Source organism: Urocitellus parryii, chromosome 5 (assembly GCF_045843805.1).
Source record: "Urocitellus parryii isolate mUroPar1 chromosome 5, mUroPar1.hap1, whole genome shotgun sequence".
NCBI classification, from domain to species: domain Eukaryota; kingdom Metazoa; phylum Chordata; class Mammalia; order Rodentia; family Sciuridae; genus Urocitellus; species Urocitellus parryii.
In genome coordinates, this window is record NC_135535.1 from 58139662 (window position 1) to 58158744 (window position 19083).

The 19083-nt window shown below is 54.2% G+C and overlaps 1 protein-coding gene across 1 annotated transcript in view; it reads right to left on the reverse strand.

Moving 5' to 3' along the window:
* The window catches only part of Lrp1 (LDL receptor related protein 1), an 80064-nt gene that overhangs the window by 22370 nt on the left and 38611 nt on the right, over positions 1-19083 (reverse strand). The window contains exons 20-42 of the mRNA XM_026398453.2: positions 18862-19029; positions 15760-15942; positions 15172-15372; positions 13929-14174; positions 13508-13705; positions 12329-12533; positions 11995-12159; positions 11207-11451; positions 10855-10986; positions 10328-10555; positions 9912-10086; positions 9729-9823; positions 9358-9507; positions 9032-9172; positions 8524-8658; positions 6665-6796; positions 6274-6408; positions 5958-6087; positions 5727-5853; positions 5202-5353; positions 4996-5120; positions 4320-4697; positions 2726-2915 (exon numbers count right to left, since the gene is read on the reverse strand). Of these exons, the coding sequence (XP_026254238.2) occupies positions 2726-2915; positions 4320-4697; positions 4996-5120; positions 5202-5353; positions 5727-5853; positions 5958-6087; positions 6274-6408; positions 6665-6796; positions 8524-8658; positions 9032-9172; positions 9358-9507; positions 9729-9823; positions 9912-10086; positions 10328-10555; positions 10855-10986; positions 11207-11451; positions 11995-12159; positions 12329-12533; positions 13508-13705; positions 13929-14174; positions 15172-15372; positions 15760-15942; positions 18862-19029 (4036 nt within the window). The remainder of the gene's footprint in view (positions 1-2725; positions 2916-4319; positions 4698-4995; positions 5121-5201; positions 5354-5726; positions 5854-5957; positions 6088-6273; positions 6409-6664; positions 6797-8523; positions 8659-9031; positions 9173-9357; positions 9508-9728; positions 9824-9911; positions 10087-10327; positions 10556-10854; positions 10987-11206; positions 11452-11994; positions 12160-12328; positions 12534-13507; positions 13706-13928; positions 14175-15171; positions 15373-15759; positions 15943-18861; positions 19030-19083) is intronic.

The following is a 19083-nucleotide window of genomic DNA, read 5'->3' on the forward strand; positions in this document are numbered from 1 at the left end:
TAGTCCATATGTATTGGGTGGTGAGTCCTGGGCTTTTGTTCTCCTAGATTCACACTTACTTGGGCTGGGCTGGGCAGGGGAACCAGTACTTTCCAGTGGTACTCAGACAACCCTTATACACACTGGATTTGGAGAACCACCCAAGGACACAAAAGCCAGTTATGTCATTGAATTCTCCAGTAGGACCTGTCTTTGCCCCCTCCCACCTTGGCCTAGCTACTGCTCTTATCACACAGCTGAGGGACTCATCTCTTTGAATCTCTCTAGTCTCACTCTTTTTACTACCCCCAACCAAGTCCCCCACCACAACTGAACTATTGCCTTCTCTGCTAGGGCCATGGAGGAAAACTATGCTTCTTGTCCATCAGGGAGCTGAGCTGCTCCGGAGCCTCTGTGAGCTCATGAGGACAAGGCTGCAATTGTAAAGGCCTCATCCTGGAGAAGGGCCAGGGGTTCTTGATGACAATGGAATCAGGATAGGAGTTTGGAGAGAGGTACCATTTCCCTCCAGCTTGTCCAGAGAAAATAGGTGTCCCAGGACAGCAGTTAGAGTCCTCTCCTTGCCTTGTGAGAGCTGACCTGACTTGTCCCCACCAGGGACTTTCACACCCTCAGATCCAGCCCACGTCACATTCACAGTGGGAGGTGGCTTTCCTCCTGTAATCAACAAACTTGCATGTGTGGGGTTTTGTGTGACGCCATGGTGGCTTCTAAGTTTGGTAAAGTTGCTCCATAGGAAGGTACAGTGGGAGCAGAGGAAGGCTTTCCTGGGACAAGCACTCAGCAGCCAGGAATATGGCAGACTTTCTACCCATCTGACTGTGAGTTTCCCAGGCCCTCTAGTGCCCCAATGCCAGCTTCCAGGCAGACTTGGTAAGGAGGCAGGGTCATCTGAGCCTCTGCTCACCTCTGCCCCTCCGTCTGGTCCATACAGCTCCTTCCAACTCCCCCAAAGTGCCTGCTCCTTCTAGCCAAGAAAGGCCCTCAAGATAGCCCTGCCCTGTCTCCTTGTGTACCTTGTGCCCTTCCCCAGCTTCAGACTAGGGCTGAGAATGGCCTCTGTGATAACATGCTCCCTGACATCCAGTCAAGGGCACGCCCTGGGCACACAGTCAAAAAGCTCCCTGCCACCTCGACTCAGTAGAACTAGACACACCTGAGGCAGGGCTCCAACTCTCTTGTTCCCTACTGAGTCCTCAGAACATCCCTAGTTCTCTGGAGCCAGTTGCTCAGTGAACAACAGAACTGACTGGGGTGAGAGGAAAGGAACTTGGTGGGTAACATGAGGGACCTTCCCCTGGGATGGGGGTGGGATGCAGGCCAGGGAGCCCAGCATGATGGAGGCTCCAGGCCTATAAAGGACAGGCCCTGTGGCCAGCCCCAGACAGGTGGGGTCACCAAGGGTCATGGCAGGGAAGCCTGGATCTTCGTCATCAGTCATGTCCCTACAAGCCAGACATGCTGAGGCAGGAGGGAACAGAGGGCCCTTGTGCTGGGTCAGCTGTGCCAGGCAGGCTGGGCTGGGGCTGGATTAGAATTACATCAGGGTGAGGAATCTCGGTTCAGTACACTCACCGTTTCTATGTAGTTGCTTTTGGGTTTTGTTTGTCCCTTAGTTTCCTAGTAAAGCTTTTTGAAAACATTCCAAATGCTTCTGAATCAGGGGAAAAAGTGTCCACATGTGGGCCAGGATTGCCATGGTGCAGGGTGGGTCATGAGAGGCCCACACAGTGGGGTGAGGGCTGTCCCTGCAGGAGCACAGAGCAAGACCCCAGGTAGACCCTGGGGAACTGGGGAGCATCCACCCATAGGAGGTTTTCTTCAAGTTCTTTCTGGCTTACCCTCTTTGCAACCCGACCCCAGCTTCCTGGTCTGCCAATACCCTGAAGAACTGCGGAGGTCCCCTTGCTGTCCTGCCCTGCCTTTAGCTTTCCCTCACCTAGGCTTTGACTCAAAAGGCCTTTCCCTATGCAGGCTTTGACTTTCCCACTTTCAGGTCCTGAGCCGAGCACAGCCTCCATGATGCCTCTCAGTCCCCGTGACAGCCCTGTGCTGCTGTCATTGCTGCCCATGAATAGGACTGCTCTGCCCAGCTAGGGGGCATGAACAACAGGCTCAGCCTGTGGATTTCACATTCCTGGGGTTCAGTGAACATTCTTTTTTTTTTTTTTTTTGGTAATGGGGGTTGAACCCAGGGGTGCTTAACCATTGGCTACATTATATCCCCAGCCCTTTTTAATATTTTATTTAGAGACAGGGTCTCTAAGTTGCTTAGGGCCTCACTAAGTTGCTAAGGCTGGCTTTGAACTTGTGATTCTCCTGCCTCGACCTCCCAAGTTGCTAGGATTACAAGGCGTTCGCCACTGTGCCTGGCTCAGTGAACATTCTTTACCTGAAGTTTTGAGTCCTAGAGCACTACAGGACTTACTCTGTGCCTTGAACTTAGCTGTCTGACGAGTGAATCGATCACAAAAGCCAAAGTGTCCTCCACGACCCTGACCTTCCCTTTGGTTCCAGCACCTGAGTATTACCCTTTACTATATCACAGATGAGGAAACAAGCTCAGTGAGGTTATGCAGCTCACCTGAAGCTACACAGCAGAGACGGGTGAAACCGGGGTTGCTGCCCACCTCTAAACTCCTCCATCCCCAACCTGGGGCTACCTGAGGCAGTTTCTGCTGCCCCCTCAGCCCACCTCACCCAATCCCCAGGCCTGGCAGCTCACTTCTGGCATTCATCCAGCACAAAGGCCCGTGGGTGGTCGTCTCCGGACATGGTGATGACTGTCTCTCGCTCAAACGCCCCTGGACGAGTCTGGTCCACTGTGTGGCGGGTGATGGTAGATGTCGTGTAGCTTGTCCAGTAGAGAGTGTCCCAGCCACGGTGATAGGCTAGGCCTTCCACAGAGCCCACGTCTGTAAAGAGACAGGAGCAGCCACGGTAGGGAGTGGGTCACAGAGCAGAACCAGAGGGGAGCCTGGGCAGGAGCTAAGGCCAATGGCCTGAGGCACCTGTTCTCTGGCTGGAAGGGGGAGTATGGGGAGTATAGGGTGTACGGTGCAGCACAGAAACTTTGGTGCCCCAAGTACCAAAGTACCTTGACTCTTCCTGGACCACCTTATCATCACCCATTCAAGTGATCCACGGCCTCCCTGCCTAATCCTTCTCGATATCAGCCCACTCTTGGGCAACTTGGCTTATGTGTGCTCACACTTTTCAAGAGCTACCAATTCTGCCCACTGGGGTGCAGACCTCAATGTGGACCTCAATAACTTGACTCCTGCTTGGGCTGGAGTGGGGAGCTTCCTATTTCAAAGACCTGAACTGAATCCTTTGGTAAAGGAGATATCTTAAACCACATGCACTATGAGAGATAGAGCCGAATGGTGGTACTGGAGGAAGACTCAGGGTTAGTGGCTTCCAGCTGTACGACAGAGCAGCTGCCAAAAGGCTGTGCTGCATTGTAGTCCCAACAGCCTGAAGGGAGGGGCGGTTCTACCCATCTCTCTGATCAAGCCATGATTTCAGAGTGTTGAGTTTAGCTTTGGACACTTTTTTTTTTCCCCTCTGGTGCTGGAGATAAAACCCAGGGCTTTGTGCATGCTTAGCACAAAGCTATACTCCAGTTACACCCACATGCCTGTTTACAGACATGTGGACAGGACTTTATGATACAGAAGATGTCCTAGAGAGAACAGGTTTGCTCTGCTGTATACGAAGCACCTCATTCAGCTCCTGGCAGATCTTTATGGACCAATTAAATGAAGGAATGAATAAACGAATCAAAAGGACTGGGCTAACCAGCCTGCAGCAGAGAAAATGTAGTGTGGCAACATAGCAGTTTCCAAAGAGCTAAAAGTCTGTCACTGTAGGACAGTCCTATGGGTGTAACCACCCTTGAGCATGACTTCTCTGTGCTGAGCTAAGCTTTCACATGTAGCATCTCTGGGATCCTGTCTCCCATCAGGTGAGAAAGTTAGGGCTTGGTGAGAGTGAGAAGCTTTTCCAAGCTACTGAAATGCCAAGGGACTGGAGCTGCACCTTGGCCGGAGTCTGCAGCCTAGGTTTGCATACTGGGCTCTGCCAGGAGAACACTGTAGGCAGCCTATGGGCAGAACTAGGCCCCAAGGGAGCCACCTGACTCCAGATAAGGAGAAACTTTGAAGTAACTACAACAACACAGTGATCCAACTGGTCCTTAGCTAGGGACCTACAGCAGGTAGAATTCAGAGCCAGGGTAGGGTGGGCTGGCTGATATCTGTAAGTCTACACTGGCCCTCCCACCCCCACTTCCTGGGAACACTTGGGGTCTGGCTCACTCTCCACAATGGTGGTCCTCCCGGAGCCATCATCGTTGATCTGCTGGATGTTCCCAAAGTGAATATCGCTGAAGAAGATGCGATTAGGGGTGCCTGGGGAGGTGCCTGCTCGGTAGTCGAAGGCCAAGGCGATAACATTCTTCATGTGCTCAGGGTCCTCAAAGGGCTGCACAGGTGCATTGAGGTTGCGCTCATCCGACAGGTGGATGCTCTTGAGGATGGTGCGCTCTGAGTAGAGCAGGTAGCCGGCATATTCACGACAAGATGCTCCATCTTCTGCCAGCATTCCATGGGCACAGGCACAGGCCCGCTGTCCACCACCCCGGTACAGACACAGCTGCTGGCACCCGCCATTGGCTACTGCACACACATTGGTGCCTGTGGGGAGAGGGGGTTACAGAGGGCACAGTCCACCTTTTGAAAAGGCTCACTGGTGCCTCTGTCAGCCGAGTCCAGTGGAAATTCCATCCTGCTCATCCTCAGCTCAGATGACCCTCCAGGACCCAGAGCCCAACATCCAGATCTGTCCTGGAGACAAACCTCTCCTTCAATCCTGGGGTCTTGGAAGTCACTAGTAAGTGCCCCTGTGGGTCAAACCTCTCTCCCAGACCCTCTCACTCCTAGACCCGGCTGTCCTCAATGGACTCTCCTCCCTAGCCTAGGGTCTCAGCCTCACCTTTCTGCCGGTCCCTGTTGAAAACCTTGATGTCTTTAAGCTGCACTCCAATGCCAGTTCGCAGGGGCACAGAATCTGTGGCATTATCTTTGCTCCCGCGCTTGATGGAGCCATTGGCATGAGTCCTGGGGGGAAGGGAAGGGTATGAGCAGGGTGTTGATGGAACCAGGAGGGGGGGAACAGATGAGAGATGGCAGGGCTCTCACCTGTCACTCCAGTAGATGAAATCCTCAAACACAGACACTGAAAACATGTCCATGTTGTTGCTGGACAGGACCACCTCACGGTTCTCACCCGTCTCCAGGTCGATGCGCTCAATTTTGTCCATCCGAGCGTCACACCAGTATAGCTTCCCATCCTGTGGGACAGAAGTACCCACCTTGCTTCAGAACCATGCTTCCCTCCAGCTCCCATATCCCAGCACAGTGTGTGGCCTGCACGGAGCCCTTAATTTAGCTTTCCCCACTTCGTCCAGGTCCTCCTGACTTCTGACTTGCCTAAGATGCCACTCTCTAGGTGTCCCTCCACTTCCCACTTCTGAGTGACCCTTCCATCTTCCCTAGGGCAGAGAAGACCTATTCTGGGTAGGGGATGGGCTAGAAGACTCCATGACTCTCCCTGTTCCATGTCTTCCCCATGAATGGGGCTCATCACAAGGAGATTCAGAATGGTAGAGCACAGAGCCAGGGGGATCTAGCCCATTAGCTGCAGGGCTGAGTATGGGTCCAAACCTGATAGTCCACTGAGATGCCATTGGGCCAGCTGATGCTGACATTGACCAGCACCACTCGCTCTGTGCCATCTAGTCGAGACCGCTCAATACGGGGGTACTGACCCCACTCAGTCCAGAACAAGTACCTGCGGGATGGAGATGAAAGTGGAGGGTCAGTCCCCAGACCATGCAGGAGAGGGACCTCTTCAGTGATAGTGCCAGACCCAAGCCAGCCTTTCTAGCTCCTCACCCCTTTTCCGGGTGGACAGTGATGGCCCGGGGCTTGTCTAGACCCTGGGAGATGACTACGTAGCGGAAAGAGCCATTGAGCCGGGCGACCTCGATGACATCAAAGCCCTGGTCTGTCCAGTAGATGTTGCCTGAGGAGGAAGTTGGTGGGGCTCAGGGAGGTCAGTGGGGACATATTTCCTGGTACCCCTCTGCCCTTAGATCCCTATGTAGCTCCCCATTGGCTCCTGCCTACTCCTTTCCCTCTTCTTCTGAGGCCCCATGTTCCCCCCAGACCTCTGCCCCACCCCAAGTCCCTGGTCTCTCCCACTGCTCACCTGCCATCCAGTCCACTGCAATACCCTCCACACGGCCAATGCCATTGGTTACCACATCCTCGCGCCATGTCTGGTCCCGCTTGGCCCGACTGATGGTGCTCAGGCCCATGTCCACCCAGTAAATGGTGTCATTTTCTGGAAGTAGAGGAGCCAACAGGAGATGCTCAACAAGGCAGGGGCAAGGAAGGGGATCAAAGTCACATAGTGGGTCAGGGTAGAGGTGGGTAAGTGCTGTAGGCACCTGGTGCTTGGAAGGTGAGGCAGTAGGCAGTGGGGAAGCTCTGGTAAGTTCTTTTCAAGCCAGCGCAGGCAGCCTGTCACTGGGCCTCAGAGTGCACCCCCCCCCAAAGATCCCGGCCATGTCCCACTCCCCCGCTACCAAATGGCTCACCAGCATGGAAGTCGATGCCAACAGCCAATGAGGTCCCCGACACTGGGACCAGAGCATCTGACTTGTCATTAGGATCCAGGGGAATTCCCCGGATTCCCTCGTGTACAGAGTACAGGAGAAAGGAACCCACACCTGAAACACAAGGACACTTCATGCATGGGCCTTGCTGACATCCTTGAGGCTTGGCTCCTGTCACTCTTAACTTGTTATCTGCATCCCCTTCTGATATTGCCCACAAGCCATGTTCTCTACCCACCATATATATACACTCTGGCATGAGGCCAGGAGCCTGGCGCTTGGTGGGAAAGAGTCACCAGGCCAGTAAGTCTGGAGAACAGGGCTCTGCAGGACCTCTAGCTACCACTAGAGGGCAGAAGAGACCCAGCTTTCTCTCCCTGAGCTCTGCCCTCCTCCACCAACCAAACCTACTACCCCTCAAAGGGCCTTAGGGAGAGTCTGGGAGGACTGAAACAGAGAATCAGGACTTCAAATTTGTGCTCTACTGACCTTAGTTTCCTCTTCGTCCGGACTTTGCTCTATGCCTAACCCTTTCCCAACTGAAACTCAAACCTTCCTAGCACCTAGCTAGTCTCATTCCCTATACCCACTTCTCAGGAGGCACCACTATCCAGGCATCACCAAATCATCCCTTGTCTTTATCCTGTTGACACAGTGTAGCCCCAAATGAATCCCTAAGTGGGCCCTGATTGCTCAGGCTCCATGAAAAAAAAAAAAAAAAAAGAATGAATGGTTGGTCAAGTGAGTTTGGAAAACCTCAGACGCTGGAGAGCTTTCTTGAAAAATTCTCAGCACATAAGCATATTCAAGGCTCTGAGAAGTTGTGCAGTAAAAATACACTGTCCAACCTGGTTCAACCCAGCATTTGTTTCTGTAACATCTCACCACATCAAAGAAGGAGGTTCCTGGGAGTACACTTTGGGAAATGCTGTCCTGGGGCAAGCTTGTAAATCAGTTAGCAAGTTCTTGTGAAATGTCTCTCAGTCTCTCTCACCCCTTCCCTCAATCCAGCTGCTCCGCCCAGACCAGGCCCCAACTCCACATGGGGATTACTCCTAATAGCCTCCTAACTGGTCTAACTGCCTCGGTTTCTCCCTCCCCCATTCTGCGGGCTCTCTGCCACCCGGTTAATCTTTCCCAAACATCACTTTCCAGGCATTACTGGCAGAGAACACATAGGAGACTCGCCCTCCCTCACAGCCTTATCACCAGGACTTCCCACACCCTACCTGCCACTCAGCTCAGGGCCCCTGCACACACCCACTTATTCCTCCCGAACTTTGGTTACTTGGCTTTAGCTATACCTCTTGCCTTGTGCATAGCCCTATCTGCTTTTCTTTTTTTCTGTGTGTGTGTGTGTGTATGTGTGTGTGTGTGTGTGTGTGTGTGTGTGTTGGGGATTGAACCCAGGGCCTTGTGCAATGCTAAGCACATGCTTTACCACTGAGCTGCATCCTCTTCTTTGAGCCACATACTCCAATCCTATCTGTCCTATAAATCCAGCTCAGAGCACACCTTTCTTGCTGGCATCTTCTCAAAAACCTAATGCAGGCCCTGGACAGTCATAGCCACTTTATGGTCCAGCTTCCCTGTCATGTTGATCCCATCTTCTGGCTCAGGCTACAGAGCATAGGGACAGGAAGTCCTGTCCCTGTGATTTCCCCACAGCACCCAGCACATGCTTAGTTTTACTAAGTATCTAGCCCAGAAAGCCCTTGATAATACATAATGATTACAGTCTTGGCACCAAGGTAAGAAGAGGAAGTCATAACCACTGTAGGATTGGAGGAGTTACGGCTGGGGGCCTGGGCCCAGGCAGGGAAGACAGGTTGAGTACTGACCCTCGCAAGCCTGCTGGCCACTCCGGAGGCTGTAGCCGGCTGTGCACATGCAGGAGCGGGTTGTCTCTGATGTGGGCAGGCAGAGCTGGGAGCAGTCACCATTGTTGACACTGCAGGGGTTGCTGCCCTCATGGTCTGGGGAAAGGAGGCAGGAGGAAGAGAGAAGGGTTAGATGGCCCTCCCAGAATCAGCTGCTCAGGGACAGGATGGTCACCACCTTTACCCTGGACCTGGTGGGATCACCACCCAACTCAACTCTCAGGTCTTCTAACCTCCCAGGCCTGGACCTTGTGACCAGGCTATAAACCTATAGGGCACCTTTGTGGGAATGAAGAAAAGGAAACCCTGTGGGTGGTGAGTGGAGCTTAACCCACTTTCATCCCCATTCATCCCCGTTGCCCCACTGTTTTGGCAGGCTGCTCTTAGTGGCAGCTTGAAGCCTCTCTCTGGCTCCCAACCCCCTTGCCTGTGAAGCCTGGATACCAGGGCTCTTGTTCCCTCTGCTCACCCAGCTGGATGCTCTCGTCATAGACCTTCATGTGCATCACCAGCGTGGTGCTGTTCCGCAAGACCACAGACCCTGAGCCATCAGCCTTGTTGCATGTGCCCATCTTCTCTGACACCTGATCTGCCCACCACAGCTTGTCCCCTGAGGTGGCAGGAGGGAATGAGATCCTTAGGGAGGCCCCACACGTAGCTCTCCTGAAGGGCTTGATGTTCTGAAGTCATCAGACCTATCCCATAGGGTGACCCCCAGACCGGCACCCTGTTCCCAACAGATCTGGCATGGCCAGCCCTGCTCCCATCCATCCCTACTCCCTCCCGGGTCCTCACCCATGATAGCCAGGGCAGTGGCCTTGCCCAGCTGGCTCCGCATGGTCTCAATGATCTCTAAACCACTCCCATCCAAGTTGCAGCGGTTGATGGTGTGGTTCCCCGAGCTGATCCAATACAGCTTGCTTTCAGGGAAGTCGATAGCCAGGCCTGAAAGAGGAAGGTGTCACTGCCAGGGAGCCTGGCACCAGGGTGGACCCAGGGCTGGGAACGGAGTATGTGTAAAGGGCATGTGGTTCTGGTGGGGAGGTGGGTGAGGACAGGCACTAAGCTGGGGACTGTTGGGGTAAGGGGCAACTGAGAGACCCTGTGAGCATCTTTGGATGGAGGATTAGAGACGGGCTATAGAGAAAGGGAGAGCCAGCTCGTACCCACAGGGCCCCTCTGGCCACTGAAGAGCAGGGTTCGATTGCTGCCATCCATGTTGGCCATGCTGATGTTGTCGCCATCAGTCCAATAGAGCTTCCTGGAGGAGGATGTCGAGAGGGAAGGGTCACAGTCTTTTCTTTCCTGGCCCCACTCCCAAGCTCCCCAGGGCTGGGCCCTGGACTGACCCGCGCAGGGGGTGGACGACCAGGCCATGGGGCTGCTCCAGGCCCTGCACCACTGCGTTCTTGAAGGAGCCATCCAGTCGGGCCACGTTGATCTGCTTCTTGTTGGTATCGTAGCTCGTCCAGAACAGGTTTCGAGATACCCAGTCCACAGCTAGCCCATGGGCATTTGGCAAGTCTGGGGGAACAAGCAGAGGGTTGGTGGTTGGGTATTTGCAGGGCATAGGTCAAGAGGGGAGCTGGAGTGGTTTCTGGAGAACAGGAGCCAGGAAATGTCAGATTAGAGCACTGAGAGGAAACAATCTGAAAAAGGAATATCAGGATCAAGAAGACCAGTGAGCAGGGGTAGGGGACCAGGGTCAGCAGCCAGGCTAGGGGCGCCACACCCACTAGTGGAGGGGTCAGGGCCAGGACAGAACCTGCAGAAACGACTGTCTCCACGCCTGTGCCATTGATGAAGGCCCGCTTGATGGCTTGTGTTCTCACATCAGACCAGTAAACACGCTGCTCGCGGGCGTCGTAATCTAGCACTGTGACGTTGTCAATGTCAGGCACCGTGAAGGAGATGATGTAGTTGTAGTAGGGGGCATCCAGGTCTACACCCCGGATTTCCATCTGACGTGCGTACAGCAGAAACTTCTTAAACTCTGTGGGTGTGAGGCCAGTCACTGAGGGTGGTCCCCTGCCTCCAGGCTGCCCATCCACCTGATTAGGGTCTGTTCCTCTTGAGGTTCCCTCCGCCCTTGCCTTTGGGGAAGCAGCCCTGCCAGAGGTAGACTCCCGACAGGATTACAGCTTCTTCTCTCAGTGCTTATCACCTGGGCCCCTCCTTCTGAGACCCCTCTTGGCAGGGACTTAACCTTTGCTTAAACCAGGAGTCCTAGGTGCCTTAGACCATCCCTTCAGCCTCAGTTTACTCCTGGTCCTGAGGGAGGGGCTTCCCTACCATAGCAGGTGGTGTTGTCCTTGTGGAGCTTCATGAGGTGGGGACAGGCACAGGAGACAGTCCGGTTGTAGTTGATGAGGCACAGATGGGAGCAGGGGCCCCGCCCCCCATTGGCCTCACATGGATTGGGAGCTGGGGGAAGGGAAGGAAGAAAAGCAGCAGGAATATTTAGTGATGTTTTTGGTCCTTAAATGGCCTTTCTCAGCCAGACCAGGCCCTCCTTGCCCACTCTCACTCCCTGTTTCAGCATCTGCTGCTGCTAGACCTTCATCTGTTGCTAAAAAACTGGCTCACCCCTGCTGTCCTGACAGACCCCTCCCATCTCATGCTTGAGAGGCCCCAGGCCCCTTACCCATGGGCTGCCGGGAGGGATGATACACTTGCAGGTCGAAGGGCTGGGTGTTGGTCCTTTGTACCACAGTGACATTGTGGCCGGTCCACTTATTAGCCTTGGCCAGTGTGTTGGTTCGCCAGTCGGTCCAGTACACCTCCCCCCCATACAGCGTCACTGCAAATGGGTGTGATAGGAACTCGTGTCCCCGAAGCACCTCCATGTGACCGGAGCCGTCGTAACGGGCTGAGTATATGGCATCTGACCTGAGAGTGTGGTCGGGCAGAGTGAGGATGCTGGCTGAGATCACAGCCTTCAGAGCACCCTGCTCAGGGGCACCCCCCCTCCTGTGCCAGGCCCACTGCCCTCCCAAATAAGCACATGAGGGCATTGGGACCATGATGTGGGAATCTGGCAGGTCTAGGTTTCTACTCTCCCATTCCCTAAGGGAATTTTCTGGCTCCCTTCTCCCCAGGCCAGCGGTTAGCACACAGGGCTTTGTAAAAGTGAAGAAAAGGTGCCCTTTCTGGGCAGACTAACTGGGAAGGCTCCCTTGCTCTAGGTAGACATAACCCCAGCAGAAAGCACAGATTGTGAGAGGAGAGTCAGGCTTAGATGACTTTGGCGACAGCCCTGCTTCTGACCTCTCCAACCTGCCTCCTCTGCTCAGCTGTCTCTCACCATAGTCCTCTTCCTACAGTGCTGGGTCCTCTGCCACCTGCTTCTGGTTCTAGACCCCCTGGATCTTTTCATTAACCTCGTCCCTGCAGGTCCTGATGCTCCTGACTTGGCCTCCCAAGGGCACTGACCTGGCATCGATCCACAGGATGCGCTTCTCCAAGTAGTCCACAGTGAGCCCATTGGGCCAGCCCCCAGAACCAGTTTCCCGGTGAACAGTGCGGCGCCCTGCTCCACTCATGGAGGCTGCCTCGATGCGGGGCAGGCTGGCATCCCAGTCTGTCCAAAACAGGATCCTGGGAATAGGGAGGGGGTTAGGAGGTCCAAAATTGGGTGCCAGTGGTAGGACCACAGGTAAAAGGTAGAAGGGGGGGCAATTGCACTAAGAAGACAGGTGTCTTTGGCTAGGCTGAATGGGACTTCAGAGGGCCCGTGGGCCAGAATGGGGCTGGGCAGTGTCCTCACCCATCCCGAGGATCCAGTGCAATTGCCCTTGGGTGTTCAATGTCACCAGCCAGCAGAGTAGTCCGGAGGGTTCCATCTAGCTTGGCCACTTCAATTTGGTCCAGATTACTTTCCACCCAGTAAATGTTGCCTGCAATCCAGTCTACAGCCAGGCCCTCGGGTGTGGCCAGGCCATACTGTATCACCACCTCGAAGCTGGTCAGGGCTGGAGAAGAGGATTGTGGGGAGTTAGAGTCTCCTGGGTTGGGTGGGGTGAACACGTGAATCCTAGAACTCCTCAATGATTCACTCTCGATACCTCTGCTAATCCCTCTGATTAGCCCAGATCCAACAGTGGACTTCCTGACACCCCCATTCTCCTCACCCAGGCAGGATGTCAAGCAGAGAGGAGAAGCCTGGTGGTGGGAGCCACCTTCTGCATGCAACTGTCTAAAGGGCCAATATAGAGGAGGCTGTCAGAGCAGAGGGTGGAGGTTTTGGGGGACAGACCTGGACTCAATATGAAGACAGTGTTTTCTAGAAGTCAACCCACAGAATGTCCTAAAGATTTTTTAATGCTAATACATATGTATATACCTCATTACTTAGAAGCTATTGCACTGTATGAAAATTATCATAACTTCCTTAGCCATTCCCCTGTTGATGGATATCTGAGATGGTTCCAAGTTTCCTTTATTATGGACAACAGATTCCTTTAGTAAAATGTGCCTTTTCTGAATCTTTGCTCAGATGTCACTTTCTAGGGGATCCTCCTTAACCACACAATTTAAAACAGCCTGTCCTGATCACTGCTGTCTTGCCATAGCCCGGAAGTACAGCAGGTGCTCAATACAGAGCCTGCAATGGTTCAGGCTGCCATGGGACAGAGGCTCAGGTACTCCACCCCTAACTGGCTTTTTCCTCTCAAGTTTACAATTCCAGGACTTGGGAAGCCAAGCTCCCGGCCACTCCAAAGAAAGGCTGATCATTTTGTTAATTATCAGGCTGGCATCTCTGCTGACGATAATTATGGGGCATCAGGCACTGAGACCCACAGCAAAATCTAACCCAATTAACAGGAATATGGGGGATGGGGAGCTAAGGCCTCTGCCTGGGGCTATCTGGATCTGGGTCTGTGGCCCCAAGTGTCCAGTCTGTATGCAACCCTGGAGTCAGCTGGAGGCATGGCCAGGGAGTCACCTCCATTGTCCAGCAGTTTCCCACGGTAGATCTTGTCCTCCACCACGTCAGTCCAGTAGAGTGCGCTCTGACTGAGGTGGAAGTCCAGGGCAATGGTGTTGCGCAGGCCAGGCACCAGGACACTGTAGTCCCCTTTGTGAAGGTCAATGCGTCGGATCTCATGGCGGTTGGAGAAAATGATGAATGGCTTGAAGGGGTCTAGGGTGGGAGGGATGTGATGGGGTCAATGAGGGGCTTGCTGCTTCCTGTTTCACCCTGTCCAGGTGCAAGCAGGGTCTCTGTTGGCTCTGGCACTAGGGCCCAGATGAAACACTCAGCCTTTGGCATTTGGTGGCCACCCAAACCCAGTTCACTGCAGATCAGTGGCCTGCCTCAGCCTGCCTGGCCTGCTCGGCCACCCTCCGCCGCCGCCGTGTCTTACCCAGGCTTCGGCAACTCTCGCCGTCAGGCTCCAGGACCCAGCCCTCATAGCAGGAGCACTTCACACTGAACTTGTTCTGGTCACACTTTTGGCTGCATTTGAGGTGCTTGGCACAGTAGCTCTGAATCTGGCAGGTATGATTGTCAGGCCCCAGCTCCATGCCCAGAGGGCACGAACACACAATGCCTTCGCCAGGTGCCACCGAGCAGTTGTGGCTGCAGCCACCGTTATTCAGAGAGCACTGGTCTGGGTTGAGAGGGAAGGCAGGGGACAGGCCCAGGGTCAGAACTGGAAGGAGGTAGGACTACAGTCCTGCTGGGCCCCAAGCCCTGTGTAGGGGCCCAGGGCCAATCCCTGGCACCCCTCCCACAGCCCCCTTCTTCTCCATTCCTGCTAAGCCTCTGCCCCAACACTTGCCAGGCTCCCTCAGAGCCAGGGTTGGGACCCAGCACCCAACAGCTGGGACCACCTTTTCGCTTCTCCCGCTTCTCCCTCTGTAGTCTCTATTTCCTTGTCCCTTCTCAGGCTTGCAGTTGGGAGCCCAACTTCAAGCCTCCTTCCTGGTTGGGGGTCTTTGGGTCCAGTCCCCTTCCCCCTGGCTTTCCTGGTGAGGTGATTTGGGTGGGTGTGGCCAGGAATATTCTGCCCTGGGTCCTCTGACACACCCTGTAACCGCCAGCCCTGACTGGTGTGTCAGCAGTTTCTCTGTCAGTCCCAGCCAGCCTTATCTCCTACTCTTCTTTCAAGGAGCGGGGTCCCTGCCTGGTTCGGAGGACAGATAAGGCTGTTCTGCTCCTTACCCCAAGTCACGCGGTGTAGACTTCCTAACCCACCACCACTCCTCCAACCTCATGTCTTTGGAACTTGAATGACTACCCTCCTCCCCCACCTTCTTAATCACTCTGAAGCTCCGCTGAATGTCCTTGGGAATCCAGTTAAATCTCCACCTCCCACAGGCCTGAGCCTCCCTGCCCTTTGGTATGACTGTGGGTGAGGGATTTGCACCTGTGGGCAGGTTACTGAACCTCTCTGTGCCTGCCTCCATTTTCCCATCAGTGAAATGGATATGTAATGGTCCCTGCCTCCCAGGGCTGCTCCATGGAGTAAATGCTGTTAACGTTGTGGGATACTTGGCACCATGGCACCGTGAGCCCTACATCTACACAGGCCATTGGTGGCTGCTCTGGGTGCTGCTGGCTCTTAGCCCCAAACTCCTCCCCACTCCCCTGACCCTGGGTCTCACCGCAGAGCTCGCCCTCATCCGAGCCATCTCCACAGTCGTCGTTCCCATCGCACAGCTTGTCAGGAGGCAGGCAGACTGAGGTATTGTTGGCACAGGGGTGTGAGGGTGGCCTGCAGGCCAAGGACTCACAGTTCTCCTCATCTGAGTTATCTTCACAGTCACTGTCACCATCACACACCCACGCTTTGCTGATGCACCGAGCTGAGGAATGGGTGCAGTATGAGCAGCCAGGACAGTGGAGCGGGACCCCTTGGTGCCTTTCTTCCCAGTCCTAGTGGGCTTCTCTAATAGGGTCATCACTGCAGTACCTGGGGGCCCACTAGGAACCTTTTTCTGTCAAATTCACATGGCCAACCAAGAAGGCAGGAAGTGCTGAAGCTCAACTCTGGTCAGGGTTTTGTTCCTGGGGGGGTCCTTGTGCAGGCCCTGGCCCCTTCATGCTTCCTCCAGTGTGTGATACCTTTTGTGTTACAATGTCCCCACTCCTACCCCACACAGTAGTGCTGTCCCCCTGCCACTGCTCTATTCTCCAGATGCTCTCCTCCTGCCCATGTCACCCCCGGGCAGGTTCCCTCCAACTCTCTTCACCTGAGTCTTTGCAGCCAAACTTGACATTTGGGTCACAGACATGGGTCACTCCCTCACAGCTCTTCTCATCACTGGAATCCATGCAGTCAGTGTCCCCATCACAGCGCCACCTCAGGGGGATGCATAGTCCATCCAGCCGGCACTGGAACTCATCCGTGTGGCAGCCACCAGGGGGTCTTGTGGCTGCAGGGGGACAGGGGAGGTTGTCAGGAGAGGGAGGAGCTCACGGTCAGCTTCCCCTTGCCCCTCCCACTATGCCCAGCCTGGAGCTCTGAGTTAGGCAGCCTGGAGAGTCCTGTGAGCCATGCTGATGCCCCTGGAAGCACTAACTTGGTACCAGAGGCAGATGTTACACCTTCAAGGACACAGCGACCACCCTGTCTGATGTCCCCATTTTACACAAGTGGTGGCAACTGGATAGGCGATTTGCCAGGTCAGAGTTCCAATGCTTCCCACCTTAGCCTGTTTCTCTCATTCATCCTACAAACATCTCCTGAGTGCTGGCTGTGTACCAGGCACAGTCCAAGGTACAGGCTGTGACGGAGACAAAAAGTCCTTGCCCCAGTGGAGCTCAGGTCCCAGTGGGGAGGGAGACAATGAGGATGGCACACAGATCTAGGTAATGACACATGCTGTGGAGACAAAGCCAGGTAGGGCTCCAGCAGGGTGGGATGATAGTTTAGATAAGGTGAGGGGAGGCCTCTGGGCAGGAGGCACTTGAAGTGAGAATGAGTTGCATGGACACCTGGACACACTCCAGGCAAAGGGGACCGCTGGTGCCTCCCTGAGACAGGACTACCCCACATGCTCAGAAAATGCCCAGGAGGCAGACTGGAGACCAATGGCAGGAGCACAGGTCAGAGGTAGGGGAAGGGGCCCTGCAGGCCATGGACAGGGCTTTGTCATTTATTCCAGCTGTGTAAGGAACCAATGCACAGGCCAGCACTGAGGCAGGACTAGCTGTTCCATCAGGATGGCTCTGGCTGCTGGGCTGGGACCTGACTGGGGGCCAAGAGTGCCGCAGACATACCACCCTCATAAGAAGCACATATGGCTGGGTGCTGGGCTGAGCCTCGTACTCGGACCACTGTGGCCCCGCACCTCCACCTTCCCCGCCACGGACAGGCTGATGCTCTCATCTCAGTGGCAGCCTCTGAGCTCACTTCCCTTCCTCAGGCCCCTGAATCTCTTTTTAATCTAATCACCTTCCAGGTTTGCCTTCCTAAAATGCCTCCCACATCACGTCACCTTCCACAGGTCCCCAGTGCCACCCGACAAGACTCTGCCTGACTCTCCCCTGCTGTTGTAATCTGCCCACTTTGGGGACAGCCTCAGGAGCCTTCTCTGCAGCCTGACTGGTCTGCCTGACCCCACCATCACCCTATGGAAGTGCTCAGGTTCCCCTCAGTCTTTAACTACTGGCTTCTCCAGTGCACTCCCCTCCCCCATTAGAAGTCCTGCCCTCTTGTCCGTTTACCCTGAGCCGAATCCCTCACCAAATCCTTTCAAATGGTCCCAGGCCATCCCAGGTCAGAACCAGAGTTAACCATCACTACCAGTCGGGACGCCCCTGATGTCATGTGCCAGGCCTCACCAGTCGCGTCTCATTTCACAGCAGAGGAAGCCTAGGTTTATAGTCCAGGTTCGTCTGGCCATTGGGAAGGGCCAGGGAGTTCTTTCCCTATACCACACAGCCTCCAGGGGCCCCTTTTTAGAAACTCAAGGCACTAACACCTGTCCCCATCATTGAGACCTTTTCTGAGGTGGCCCTGGAGACTCAGTTACTGTTTCCCAAGCCTCCTGTGACCTTCCTGGCCCTCCCTCTCAGGCTGGGCTCACAGCAGGTGCTCAGTGCTGCTCAGTACTCCTACTTGTGTGGGAACATGGCTTAACTCCCTAAGGCAGAGTTTGTAGGCTGGCAGGCTGTGGGCCGGATGAGGCCTGCAGAAAGGTTTTAGCCTGTGGTGTTTTTAAAAACTTTTCAAATCAACCACCAATGGTTATGGCCTGAATTTAGCCCATCATACCTATGAATGGTGCCTTATTTGGAAACAGTATTTTTTACCAATGATCAATTTTAAATGAGGTCATTAGGGTGGGGCTTAATTAATGACCGGTATCCTTATATAAAGAGAAAACTGGACCCAGAGGCAGACACACAGGGAAGACACCATGTAAAGAGAAGCGGGTAAGGCATCTACATGTCAAGGAATGCCAAAAGTCACCAGAAAACCAGTGGAAGCGAGGAGACAGGCCTGGACCAGGTGCTCCCTTCTAGCCCCAGAAGGAGCAGCCCTGTTGACCATCTGATCTCAGACCCCTAGCCATCTGAACTGTGAGACAATGTATTTCTGTTGTCACTCAGTTTGTGGTCTTTGTGACAGATGCCCTAGGAAACTAATATGCCAGTGTTAAAAATCTGGGCGGTTTTCACACAAAAATCATTTCTGATTTTCTTGAAGCCAGGGCAACTCTGGTCTGCATTCTTCCATGGCAACAATCAGCCAGAACTAAGAGACCAACTTACCTAAAGAGGGCCTGTGCAGCTCCAGGAAACAGCCCCCGCACTCCCAGGAACACTGGTGGCCTGGGCATCTGAGCCTCACTGAGCCAACCCCTCTCCCCTCTGGTTCCCTTGTGCTCACTCATCCCTACCTACTAGCACCCTTTTTTTCAATTTATTATTTACCAAACACAGCTTTGTGCTGAGTGCTCTTTATGCAATCTCACTAAAGCCCCATATCAGCGCTGTGATGTCAGTGCTATTATTACCCCCCTTTGCAGAGGAAATTCAGAGGCCCACGGAGATTAAGTAGCTTGCCCAAGGCCACTCAGATAATAAGTTGCAGAACTGCAGCTCAAACCCAAGGCCACCCAACTTCGAAGCCCGTGATCTTAGCAGTGTGTGGCAATAATTTGTTGGCAATCTCCCTCTCCCACAGGACTGGAACTTCCTGAAGGACAGAGAGAGCCAGGTCTCAGCTATCTTGGGTTTCTAGACGCTGACCAACCCACAGTGAGGTGGGCAGATGGATGGATGGGCCAAGGGGCTGATGCAGTAGGCATGATCTCACCCCACCCTGCAGGTCCCCAGGTGCCCACCCTGGTTGGTGCAGTTGGCGTGCGTCTCATCGCTGTAGTCCCCGCAGTCATTGTCCCCGTCACAGGTCCAGTGCTCAGGGATGCAGCGGCCGCTGTTACATTTGAACTGGGTACTAGAGCAGGAGTGGCTGCAGCCAGCCTCATCACTATTGTCCCCACAGTCATTGTCTGGGGGGAGAAGGGGAGAGGCAAGAAGGAGGTCAGCAGAGCAGCCTTCTCTGT